This window comes from Rhipicephalus microplus, chromosome 9 (genome assembly GCF_043290135.1).
Source record: "Rhipicephalus microplus isolate Deutch F79 chromosome 9, USDA_Rmic, whole genome shotgun sequence".
NCBI classification, from domain to species: Eukaryota; Metazoa; Arthropoda; class Arachnida; order Ixodida; family Ixodidae; genus Rhipicephalus; species Rhipicephalus microplus.
Window position 1 is genome coordinate 65,361,023 of NC_134708.1, and position 13,621 is coordinate 65,374,643.

General features: G+C 49.0%; 2 protein-coding genes across 3 annotated transcripts in view; one reads left to right on the plus strand and one right to left on the minus strand.

The window, feature by feature from the left end:
* LOC142771850 (major facilitator superfamily domain-containing protein 4A-like) overlaps positions 1–13,621 on the minus strand; it is a 421,560-nt gene that overhangs the window by 272,455 nt on the left and 135,484 nt on the right. The gene's annotated exons all lie outside the window — the stretch shown is intronic.
* Positions 1–13,621, plus strand: part of LOC142771849 (uncharacterized) — a 145,144-nt gene that overhangs the window by 118,439 nt on the left and 13,084 nt on the right. Inside the window, exons 6-7 of one of the 2 annotated variants that reach the window (XM_075873755.1) lie at positions 694–906; positions 3,318–3,504. In XM_075873755.1, coding sequence (XP_075729870.1) covers positions 694–906; positions 3,318–3,504 — 400 coding nt within the window. The remainder of the gene's footprint in view (positions 1–693; positions 907–3,317; positions 3,505–13,621) is intronic. The other variant, XM_075873756.1, reaches the window with a different exon arrangement.

Consider the following 13,621-nt stretch of genomic DNA (forward strand, 5'->3'; position numbering starts at 1 on the left):
CTCTGCAACCTTTTGGGCTCGGGCTGACGGTTCGCCTCCTTCTGCTGCACGTGCAAGGGACTCGTGACCACGCGCCTGTCTTTCCGGGCATCACCGACTCCGTGGTTCACTGGCGGCACCGTCCACAACTCAAACGTGACACTCGCCAAGATGTGCCTTTACAGAAAACTGTCAGACCACCGAAGAATATGTTGAGACGTTGACACAAGCAGAATCATAGACACAGTCGTTTGCGTCTGCTTTGCACTGAGACTACTTTATTTTAAACCTATTACAACATTCCACGTAAGAGGCTTTAGTAATGAAAAGCTTTATAAATTGCTACTGACGCTTTGTTTCATAGTGAGACACGATGAACAATACTGTATATTCTGTATAGTGCACGTACAACCGTCATCATTGCATCATTAAGACAAAGGTGTGCGCACGGCGGGGAAGGGGAGAGGGTACACCTCTTGTCACCTAAGGGGGTACCGAAATCTGCCACTCTCTTAACCAATGACATAATTGAAGGGGAGGGGGATGCTGTGATGAACCTTCACCCGCTTGAACGCTCGCCTATCGTTATGGATGTATATAGTTAACCGGACCAAACTGAACAAAGGGTGGTTCGTTCGTCCAGGAAACCACCCTTCGCGATGAACCGACTTATACTGCGCCATCTTTCATTCTAATTGCTGCGGTAACTCGCAGGAGGCACGTCGCATTGTGGGAGCTGAGATGCAGTTCATCACGTACAACGAGTTTCTGCCGGCGCTGCTGGGACCGGAAGTGGTCGAGCGCTTCGGACTTCGGCTCGAGAACCAGGGCTACTCCCAGGGATACGACCCACGGCGCCTGCCCGGAGTCACCAACGTCATGGCGGCCGCCGGAGTCTGGGCCATGGCTTCTGCCGCACCCGCACAGGTACGCGGCGCCACCTCCTTCGAGAAAAGCCTACCCTTTGAACTGTAACCTTTTAACAACTGCAACCAGTTTATTACTATATTATCAAACAGGGCGAAATTAAAACGTTTGGCCTGGTCGCGTGTCACTTTCCATCACCTTGGCGTTGAGTATCCGAAAGATAAAGCCATGTAAGCATCAGCAATGTGTAGTATAGCGGTGACAGACACTTCAGTTGATTAACAGTTGGCGAATATTGGAACCCTAAGCCCTAGTCAAACATTTTATAGTCACAGGCTGAAAAGGGAAAATTTATGGGCAACCATCGCACACAGTTTCGTTTCCAGAGTTTACAGTTATCTCGCAGCGGCATAATTTGCGCTAGAACACCTTGAACAGTTCCAACATTACATTTAGCGGCCATACTGGCAAGGTCATGATGTGGTTACCACGAGCAATTGACCTTAGGAGGCACGTTTTAACACAAATTATGTCGAGTTTCACTTCGTGAGAACTGTACAAATTAGGCTGCGAAACAAAGATATAAATAATAATAATAATAATAATAATAATAATAATAATAGTAATAATAATAATAATAATAATAATAATAATAATAATAATAATAATAATACCTGCCCTTTTGCGTCCCAAAACCATGATACCATTACGAGAGACGACGTTGTGGAGGGCTCCGCAAATTTAGACCAGCCGGTGTTCTTTACCATACAATGCATCGATGGGTCTGTGGCATTTCCCTTCTATCGAAACCGAGCCTCTAAACCAAGCTGAGCATCGTAACCACCGGAATGGGTGGAGATATTACTTGTAAGACAATGTCAGGGAGGCGAGGAAAGGAGAAGCAGAAACCTATCTCGAGCGTGGCGTTCCAACTAAGTACGAATGAATTATTCTCACTCGAGATGTTGCTGTAGCGCTTTGTTTTAGTCACCTAATAATTCTGATCGCTTCATATAGTCAGAAAATCTACATTATTATCGTCTCTACAATTTGCAAAGTATATAAATTCCGTTAAAAAGAATCAGTTGCAGCAAAAGAACACATTATTTTACTATTTCAACATCTCTCTTCCAGGTGATAACCTACAAAGATGTCAAGAAGCCGACACAAGACGCATATCAGAAAGTGTGGGCATGGTTTCTTGTGCAGGGGCGACTCCTGTAGACTATATTTTAGCATTCTTCATGGGCACCTCAGATAGCGAAGTAGTGTACAATGATTTTAAAAAATTAATTTCACGCCTTGTATACTCTCCTAGAGTTAGAAGGTGAAATCTTCACTAAACTAGGAGCCATCTGCCATCCGTCGATGGCAAGCATCGAAATAATTTCTGTTTCAGAAAGCTATAAGGAGTTTGTACACCGACACTGACTGGCTGAAGTCAACTAGAAGTTCTGAGCGATGCAATCAACGCGCATCTACTTTTATACAGCGTCCTTTGGAATTTGATGTCTTTTCTAAAAAAACTAGCACGTCCTTAAAAGTTAATAATAATTTTCTACAACCTCACCTTACCAATTTCTCTTATGTTCATTATGAACAGAACGATGCATTCTGCAATTACAATTCACTCATTCTGCTTACAAGGACACATTCATTAATTCAATCACTCCGACTTTGTTCAAGAAAATTTACAATGGTGTTAGGAGACACGGCAAAATGCCCGAAAGGTACCTGACTAGGCTACATCACCAAGACAGCAGTTGCGACAGTGCGTGATGTCCTTCACAATTTGGATAACTGCAATAACTCTTGTATGGTACAATAGTAGAAATAAAAAAAACACAAGATCTCCTCTTGTAGCGTTGAGGAAAAAAAACGAACTAGAAAATAAAAATAACAGGATAGTTGAAGAAGTGTGGTAGTATCTGTAACAAAAAAAAGAAGAAGAAAGATTTTACGATATACGTTGCACAATAATAAACCACAGTTCAATACGCAACCGTTACAACGAAACCTTGAGACACTGCATGCAAACAAAAATGCTGTTTTTTTTTTATTCAGACAAGAACATTGTGTGGGCTGAAGAAATAAAAAACTTGTTTATCAAATGCAAGTATAGCAGAGTGATATGCTGCCCATAATGACTTAATGACTTTTAGATATTCAAGCAATTAAGATATGTTCGGGCTGAATGCGGGACTGAATGCGGGACACGTACACCTTCACATTGAATAGTGCTCTTTCAACGATGCAGAAATACACTGACATTTATGCAATACATACGCATGCTTTTAAGCCAGAACTGCGCGGATGTTACTTAGAAGTCTATACACCACATTTTCTTGGTGCCTGCCACAGTTGCAGATGTTCTACGTCAGGAAAAATAAAAGAAACCAATGGCTTCCCTTCTAAAATCGTGAATGATCTAAGGCATAACTTAAGACCTTGTTCATAAACTGCGCACGTAGGTGGAGCTGTTTGACCCTGGCCGTTTTCAGCGTCTGGGGAGCCTACCGGAGACGGCGTTCCGGCCCCAGGAGTTGTACTCGCGGCTCAAGCAGATCGCGGCCGGCGCACTCATGCAGCACGCCCAGAAGATGGACAACTTCATTTCGCGACACGTCACCCAGGACATGTTCGCCTCGTCCAACAGAGGTGAGCCCCCAGTGCGTCAAGTTTCGACGGTCGGGGACAGACGGGTTGGAGGACCATGTTCCTCGCGTGAAATCATCCAATACCTCGTGCTTGTCTTTTGGGGTCGGTTTGATTGGTTTATACAGTTCGACGTACCGAAACGAATCAAGTTGCGAGAGATGCCACAATAGTGGGTTTTAGATAATTTAGACTAGCTGGGGTTCTTTACAGCGCACTGACATCGCACAGGACACGGCCAGTTTGCCGTGTCCGTTGCCTCCACTGGACATTGCCTCCAGCGTGATCGAATAATCTCGCCGTTTTTGTCAGCAGCAAAGCACTAAAACGACGGCCCCAACAAGGCAAAACTGCTCGTTTTTTTCTGGCGTCAACGTTCATTAGACTACCTGAGAGACAAACGAAAGCGGCTTGAAGCGGAACGGCGCAAATATCCAGTCTGGCCGGCACGACCGAAGCGGGACGTCACAGAAGACAACTTCCGGGTCGTAAGCGATGGCCCCCGGGCCGCCACTGCCACCCGATGAAGACCTATCGCCGAAGCTAAAGCCGCCGCGAGCTAAGTGAGCTCGGTACAACAAGCGCAGAGTAGCAGTACGGCAGGGTCTTGCATGTCTGTACAGAGAGATGCCCGCTGTACTGTGCCATAGATTAATGCGCGCAGTAGACGTCGTGGCAACAACGAGCTTCCCAAGACAGCGTAAGGACGGTGCCGTAATATTCGGCAACGCGCGTCTCGAAGACGATGTACGTCAGCTTTTCTTGCGTTTCACTACGCCGACGCGGACTCAGGAGGAAGGAAAAAAAAGATGGAGCGACGGGGGAGTGGTTATTTCCGTCGCAAGTTGTCTGACCTCTGCTGCAGTGTGCGTTGCGGTTGGTGCACGAACGCGTCCCTCACGTTTATCTCGCGCACGCGCGCGCGCTCGAGAAAGACAGTGACAGCAAAACACAACGCGTTGTTATAGCGTTTTCACCGATGACAGAGCAACGTACGCCATGAAATGAACACATCACCGAAATGAATACGTCACGAAAAAAAAAATAGAATGCCACGAACAGAGCCACCACGTACAATATTTTCTTTTTCGTATATTGATGCTAGTAGCCACAATTTGCCTCCTCAGACGAGGAGTCAATTAGGAAAAGGGTAAGTATAAGGGTTGAGATGCAGAAGCTAGAGTACACGATCGCTCAGGGGGCCTGTAATTTGAAAGCTCTGATTTTACGATTTGCGTTTTCTTCTACAGATGTCGGTATGAACAATGACGGATTTATACAGCTAGTCCAGCTTCAAGACACATTACCCTTCCCCTTTCTTTGAGCAACGCCGTCTGTGTCCCTCACCCTTGTCCAGGAAAATACGAAAGCTGCACACCTATGTGATCAGTCACTTCTTTCACGCCACAGGGAGAGCAGACAACGGTAGTCACGCGGTATAATTCTTAGTATAAACAACCCTTCCAACACTCTTCACCACCTTTACTTAGGAAAGTGAAACAGTGCGCATCATGTATATATGTGTACAGACGGCGTATGTTTCGCGGGCGCAATGTGTCACAGCAACTGGGAATCTCCACACCCACCGACCTACTCCCTTATTCCATCCCCCTCACAAGCCTTCTGTGAAAGCACGCTGACCAGCTCAGAGGTGCAGGAGCAGCCTCCATTGATTCAGCAGGCACTTGGAGTGATGCGAGCCAAAGGGGCCCTGAACTAAGGACACTATTGGCATGGAAATACTAGCACGAAGGTCACTTACAAAAGTAAACAAAATGTTTCTCCCTCTCCATCTCTTTATCGTGCGGGTCATATATGCCAGCTGGCTTTTAAGATCATCGACTTTCTTGATGCATCTTTAATGAATACGTCTTGTTCATCGAGTACGCATACACCCGTGTATGACTAGTCATAATGATCCAGTGCGAAATAGAATAATAAAGCTTAAACACACATCTAATACCACCGATTAAAATCTGAAATCTAAAATCACCTGAAGTCGCGCAGTGCAAGCGAACAGCACCGAACGTGAATGACGGAAATGTGGGAAAGTGGATGCCGCTGTTCTCCACAAAAAAAAAAAACGCTCTGAAACGAACCGACTCTTCACGCATAAGCAAATGGAGGTTATGGCACTGGAAACAACAAAAACCAGTCATGGTTATCTGGTGGCTTTACAGTGTTCGGCTGCTGACCAGAACATCGTGGTATCGAATCTCGGCCGTGTACTTAGATTTAGGTGTATGTTAAAAAACACCAGATTGTCAGATTTTTGTAGCCCTCCCTTACGGCCTCCCTCATAATCATATTGTGATTTTTTGGACATTACCGGAAATCAATTAGCCGATAATGCAGCCCGCTCAGCCCATGAAGAAACCCGTGTAGTCCCGATTCCTCTATCAAGGAATGATGCAGCAAGACAACTTTACCTGCTGGCTCGAGATCTCACACGCACGTTCTGGTCGTCTACCAGCTTCCAAAGGTGTCAATTTTATGAACTGGATCCTTCGCTCAAGCTAAAGCTACCATCACAACTTTCCCGCTCCGATGCGACACTGTTATGCCGCCTTTGGTTGGGTGTTGCATTTACAAAGGTGTACTCCTTTCGCATTGGTATGGCAGACACTCCTACATGCGACTACTGCGGAGCTGAAGAGACCATCGAACACGTCCTGTGCAGCTGCGCTTGCTACGACACACAGCGATATCCAGCTCCGAATGGTTTTGAATCGACTTGACCCCGGACCATTTTGTGTGCAGAAGATACTAGGACCTTGGGCATCTGCCTCAGTTGCGCAGAAAGCAACTAAAGCACTGTTACTATACCTTAAGTCAACAAACCTGAGCAACCACCTGTAGACTGTGTGTGCTCCCCGAGTGTGCTCGTGATTGTGTGTACCTTCTCATCTCTCTGCAACCTCTTTTCTCCCCTTTATCCCTTCCCCAGTGCAGGGTAGCAAACCGGATGTGCGTCTGGTTAACCTCCCTGCCTTTCCTTGCATCGTTATCTCTCTCTCTTTGTACGTTAAACCCCAGCAGTTATTATTAGAGCGACACTAAATGGCTGCAGATTCACGAAGTTAATGCTGATGATCGAGCGATAGCTACGTCCTAAGCTTCGTAACGTCTACGTTGAAGTCGCCGACCAGTGTAAAGGACGAACAGATCGACGCACGAATGTACGTACGGACGCATGAACACGCGCAGAGATGCCGGCACAGAGTACGTTCTACTTTTAAACCATATGCGTGCTATGTAAGCCATACGTACGGTATATGTAACACTTGTGTTTCGGTCCGACGGGGAGCTACGAAGACGACAACGGTCATCGCGGGAACCTGATATGTGGGGTTTAGCGTCCCAAAACCACCTTATGATTATGAGAGACGCCGTAGTGGAGGGCTCTGGAAATTTCGACCACCTGGGGTTCTTTAACGTGCACCCAAATCTGAGCACACGGGCCTACAACATTTCCGCCTCCACCGGAAATGCAGCCACCGCAGCTGGGATTCGAACCCGTGACCTGCGGGTCAGCAGCCGAGTACCTTAGCCAATAGACCACTGCGGCGGGGTCATCGCGGGAACCTGAGGAGCTTAGTTCCTCAAACCGCTCCACTCTGACGCCGGCGGACAAAGCCCTCGGAATGACTCAATTTGCACCGCCCAGACGGCCAAGGCATTTCCCGAACTCGTAAGCCACCTTGAGCCATTACGAGACGCCTTCGATGCTCGTTAATGAACCTCCGTCGTAAATTACAGAGAGCGCACGCGGGCGAGGCTCGATTAACCTCGTGCCTCGCCGAGGAAGGGAACACACATCTCGCTCGCTTTCGCATCCACTCCTCGTGAAGCAAAGCCGCCCGCGCGACGACAACGTGTTGAAACGAGGCGGGTGGGAAACGAAAGCGAGACCCGGCCTGCCGAATCGAGTTTTCCTCTCCGGGCGCGCACGTCGCCCGTGTCATCGTTTCTCGATCATCGATCTCTTCGATCTCTCTCTCTCGCCCCACTCAGCGGCGCGACGCGATGGTGACCCGCATCTTTATTCGCTCCTCCTCTCCGCGCCGTTTACTGGGCGAGCTGCGCAATTTTCGGCGCCTCGTGGCGCCGCCTCGCCGTCTGAAAACGCCGGGAGACGTCAGGTACCGTTCGTTGCGCAACGCACGAACCGCAGGCTGAACGTAGACGACGCCATGCGCCGCCGCGCGCGTCCGTTCCCTGAGGAACGTGGTGGCGGAATTTCCGGTGGACGCGACAAGCAGGAGAGTCACATGAATGCCGCAGTAGCGTGACGCATGACGTCACTAGTAGAGCGGCATGTCGCAATCGCCTGTAGTTATGGCGGGTGGCAAAATAGTGAAAACCACGCCTCCCACCACTCGCGCTCAGTGGCGCAGGCAGGAATCTTTTTGGGGAGTAGTGACCTCTTTGATTTCAAGGTGGGGGGACCTTTTTTATGTGGTCATTTTGCGCTCTGTACGCTATAGCCTACAGAGCGCTACGTTTCAGGGGAGTGGGGGCACGGGCCTGGTGTGCCACCCCCTGGCTACGCCACTGCTCCCACAACTCATTACTGCGTTCACTGTTCCCACAACTAATCTACCAATACTTCTCCCACCATCTCCACTACCCCCACAAATCACCAGTATGGCCACTACTCTTTCCACCGCTCCTCCAACTTCAGTCACCACACTTCATATCACGTACGTCATTCCCACTTCGTTCAACCCACTTCATTGACCCCACTGCACGTCTTCAGCTTCTTCGCTGTTCCATCAATTCGCCAAACAGAGCTGTCTGATCGCCCCATCGCGGTAATCTAGTGGCTGAGGTACTCGGCTGCTGACTCGCAGGTCGTGGAATCGAATCCCGGCTGTGGCGGCTGCATTTTCGATGGAGGCAAAAATGCTGTAGGCCCATGTGCTCAGATTTGGGTGCCGTTAAAGAACACCAAGTGGTCGAAATCTCCGGAGCCCTCCACTGCGGCGTTTCTCATAATCATATAGTGACTTTGGATCGTTTCACACCACATATCAATCAATCACGTCTTTCTCTTTTACTCGGTACTGTAGCGCGACAAATCAAACAGACAAGAGATCAAAAGGGGATAGGTGGTTAATTGCCCTTGAATCCATTTCTTGGAAAAGGAAATGCTAGTTTTGTTGCGTCCGCCGCTTGTGTGGTGTCCGGGGCTGATCACTGCGTTCATTCACCCTACCCCTTTACTTTTCTAGTGTCGAGGGATGATATATGGCTCTCTCTCTCACTCACTGCCCATTAGCAGCCATTGGCACACATGCCAATCGCTGCTAACGGGCAGTGAGAGAGGGGGGGAGGACTTCGATTTGGACACAATGACCCGCAGTCTGCTTTTAGTGAACGCGCACGCTTCGAATGTTTATTGGTCAATAACGCACCAGAGAAAGCTCCCACCAGAACTATACACTACCCTTGGGGCCAAGATCCAATGCATATATATGCGTGGTGGCCAGCGAACGGTTGTGCAGTGGCAGCAGTCGGTTTTTTTCAATCAAGGAACTCGCTAGCAGGCGCTGTCTGCGTCGGCGTCCCGAGGCGGGAGAGGGGGAGCGTAGGAAAGAAGAGATGGGACAGGACGCGTATGCGCAAGGTGGTGTAAACGTCGCGAGGAGGAATGCCTAGAAGAGAGGAGGTGAACGCGCACCAGCGCAGTGCGGATGCGTCTCGTCGCGGCGGTTGGTAAAACACGCTCGCCACCTCATGCGTCCGCCCAATCGGCTGACGTAGCGTGAGCGGAAAGGGAAAAGAACTATAAGGCCTTCATCTTTTTCTAGGGGGTGTTGACACAAGCCAGTGGTATGAGAGAAGTGGAGAGAGCGACGCGCAGCTGTTGGAGAGTAAAAGAAGGAGAGTCACGCATGCGCAGTGCGAGTGCCAACGACAACGAGGGACATGGCGCCGCTATAAGATGCTTCGAATCTAAAAATCTCGCTCTTTGCGCAATATCCAGCTGTCCCTAATCCGCAAGCGCTGTCTCACACTCCTACGCCACTATACGGTGTGTCGTTGCTTCGCGTTCTGAGATTACGTTGCACGACTGGGTCTCGTTTGCGACGCGAGACGGCGACGATCCATCAGCGATTACGGGCGACCGACTGTGACGTGTAGTGTGTGCGTGCGTGTGCAACACCACGTCTTGCATAGACGCAGCACTCGGGCGCATGCGTCGGTGTCTGTCAGGTCGTTTGGTGCGTACCGCGTGGAGGGTCGCGGTGTCGCGCGAGACGTACGTACTCCTGCCATGTGCCACTCGGCAAATTATGATGCAAGGAGGCAGGGAACGGCCCTCGCGAGGAGCACACGCGCATAGAAGACAAACGGTTCCGCAGCTTGTGGTGCAAGACATGTTGGGCGCACAGGGCGACTTGTTGCGACGCGCCGGGTATTGCGAACGCGTTCCTGCGTGTTCTGGGTTTTGCGACGACCTCTCTTTTCACCCCTACAACACTCGCTACCGTAACTCTACTGTCTAAAGACATCGCGAAAAGGAAAAAAAGAAAACACCACAGAGCACCAAGTCATCCCAGGCATCTTGCGGAATTTTCGAGAGAAACCAAAATCAGGTTTCTGTGGAGTAGGTAAAGCCTGCGCATCAGGACTTCAGCTTATAACGTGCCCACTTGTCCATTGGCGCTTTTCACTCACTTTTTTGCTGTCAGCGTGCTGCGATTTCTTCATTAGAACAAAAAGGAGTAAACGTGTGTACGGCTGGCGATGACGTCACTGAAGACGCCACGTGTAAGAACTGTGAGAAGCTGTGTACGTGACGCCGCGTCACTGTCATCAGGAATTAGCACGCTACTACTGCCATGGGCATGCGTTGCGACTTCCTCCACACTTTCCGCCGTAATGTCAAACGAAAGGGAATGTCCAATAGTTGACGTTCAGGCTCGTTGGACATCCTGTTCCGTCGGGCATTCGGGCTCTGAATCGGTTCTCCATTAAGGGAGACCGAGCTACGCAACAGCGACCCCCCCTCCACACCTCACATTGGACTCATCCTTAGGGGTGGCACTGCAGCCCCCCTAATTTTCTCCCTGCCCTCTTTATGCTGTTATGACCGTCGTCAGTAGGCGCCATGCTGTCGCTGAGAAGCGTGCCGGACAGCGCTCCCACGCCTGGAACCCCAGTTCTCTCGGAACCAGCGTCCAGAGCTGATGGGGGAGCGGCACTCTTTCAATCCTCAAACAAGTAGCCGACTGGCCGAATGCCTATGCCCGCCAGGTATTGTCCGTGCTAGCCGGAGGATGAGACATCGTGTCGCCACCACGCCGTAAGCTGTTCCAGAGAGGTCAACAAAGACAGCATCTTCCTTGGAAGAAACCGCAGCCGCCACCACAAATTGCCCTGCTAATTGAGCGAACACATCAGCGGACCGTTTGATGTATGCTGTCAGGAGCTTGGGACCCCTCGACCAGCGGCACACACACGACAAGGAAGAGCTGCGCTGGCGCCACCTTGCAGTGCAGTGATCACGACTCAATATTGGATGTTCAAGTGGGCCGTGCATGCTCGTGCCCCTCTCCTGTTGTGTGTGTGTGTGTGATTGGTGTTCCACTCAAGAAGGAGGAGCCCGACAAGGCTTAAAACGACGCCGCAGAGTGCAGGACGGGGCTCTGAATCATGTAACGGTTCAACCACCACGCTCGTGGTTTGTGAAGCTCTCAACCTCTCTATGCTTTAAGTAAGTAAGTGTAAATAGTGCCATAAACCTGTTTGTTTTTCGTATCCCCATTTTGTCAGCGTTCGTTTCCTCAACCCGAAGCTACACCACGCTACCACAAGAGACCGGGTAGACCCCGGTCCGCAAAAACTGGTGATCAGCGCTGGAATCCAAAGCGACTACGCGTCGAACAGCGCAGAGAGCCGCAACACTGGTGGCAGTGGTGGGATCTTCAACAACTGGTTGGCAGCGGTGGGATACGACTCAGCACCGGGATCCTCAACAATGCCCCCCAACCGCAAACATAGCGAAAAAAACGCATGAGTTACCCGTCTTCCATCCCCCCTAGACGAGCTCAATTTTCGTAGGTGTTCCCTCTCCCCCCCCCCCCCCAAGTCAACAAATCCTGGCGCCTCCCTTCTCATGCGAAAAACAAAATCATCGATATTCCTGCAAAAATGAGATCGAAGTGACAACTTCTTTCTCACAATGACCTGCCTTTTTCAGGTTTCTGTCGAAAATTGTAGGAGGGTAGTATACATTTCATGAAATGTAACACCAAAGGCCATTGGCGCCCCCCCCCCCCTCGGAGTCGTCCAAGAGCGAGGGAGCTATGGTTACTCTTTTCTCCATAACGAAGAAAAATATGGTCTGGAAAAACCCCTTAAGATAGAGCAGAGTATAATGCAAGAGAATTCGCTAGGGACAACCCGTGCCACGTTTCCACGCTTTCCCGCTCAAATTTTATCCTCTTCCTGGCGCCATTTTAAGCTGTATATATATATATATATATATATATATATATATATATATATATATATATATATATATATATATATATATATATATAGACAGAGAGAGAGAGAGAGAGAGAGATAGATAGATAGATAGATAGATAGATAGATAGATAGATAGATAGATAGATAGATAGATAGATAGATAGATAGATAGATAGATAATGTGAAGTGTTGCCAATGCACTGTGTAAGAAAATTCTCCAGTGTTTGCAAAGAAAAATAGTAGGAGTGCCACGTCACGGAGTTTCGTCATACCGTTGATATCCTTCTTTGCTCCCAAAGAGCGACACTCACAGGGGACTTCATCATTTTCATCATTCTTTTCGTCCAATTTCATTGTCCATCTAGTGCAGGGTTAAGGCTTCTCCCATTGATCTCCAATTTACCTCTCCTGAGCCGATTCCAATTTATCTTGATTGATTGATTGATATGTGGGGTTTAACGTCCCAAAACCACCATATGATTATGAGAGACGAAGTAGTGGAGGGCTCCGGAAATTTTGACCACCTGGGGTTCTTTAACGTGCGCCCAAATCTGAGCACACGGGCCTACAACGTTTCCGCCGCCATCGGAAACGGAGCCGCCGCAGCCGGGGTTTGATCCCGCGACCTGTGGGTCAGCAGCCGAGTACCTTAGCCACTAGACCACCGCGGCGGGGCAATTCCAATTTATCTTTGCGAACTTGTTATTCCGTTGTTCCATCTTCACTGCTGCCCTTAGCAACGTGAAGGGCTTCATGGACCGTGCCTAAATTTGGGGTTAAATCTGTTTACGTCTGGAGTTATTCGCCTCGGTACCTAATTTCATTAAATTCACACTATCGGGGAAAAAAACATAGTACCTCTAGCTTCTGTGTCTTCTGTTTTCCGCTACAAGTCGTCAGAGAAAAGCAATGTTAAATGAGTTTCTAGTCTGCTGTGAAAGCACGTTCGTGGGTTAGTTTTTTTTGATATAGTTGACACTCGCAGCGAAGCCGCGCAGGTCGAAGATACCAAGCAGATACCAAGCAGAAAGAAGGGAAGGGGGGGGGGGGTATTATTTACCGCATTTGATTATCGGGGCGCCATATCCTGTGGTTTTTGTTTCTTCCTCGACAATTTCACCTCTGTCCCTTCGACTTCAACCTTCTTAGCCGGCCAAGAAGTTTTAGTAGCTGCTCCATGAAATTTTTCGCTATATTCGCCATCTCAGTCCTCTCTGGACGCGTTCTATAAACGCATTTGGCACGCTCGTTCGGATTACTGGGGCCCGTGAACTGATGAGATCGCGTAAATAATAATCGTTGTGGTTTTACTTACCGCAACCTGCATACGAATTATCAGGAAACATCGACCACATGGGATTCCTTTAAGGTGCACCGAAACCTCGGTAAGCGGGCCAGGGCGCGTTTCTCCTCCATCTAAACGCGGCCGCCACAGCCTACGCGATGGCGTGGAGCACTCGCCTTGGCAGCCAAATTTCAAGACAGCGCGCCCGGGATGCTCTAAGATAGAGGCTTCTAAATAGCCTACTACCATCTTAGGATGATTTATTCGAAAGTTGAGTGCTTTTTAGGTTGCAGCTGAAGTAACTTCAGAAGCGTTCTTTTTTTTTTTTTTTAGCTAAGCTTCTCTGCAATGACA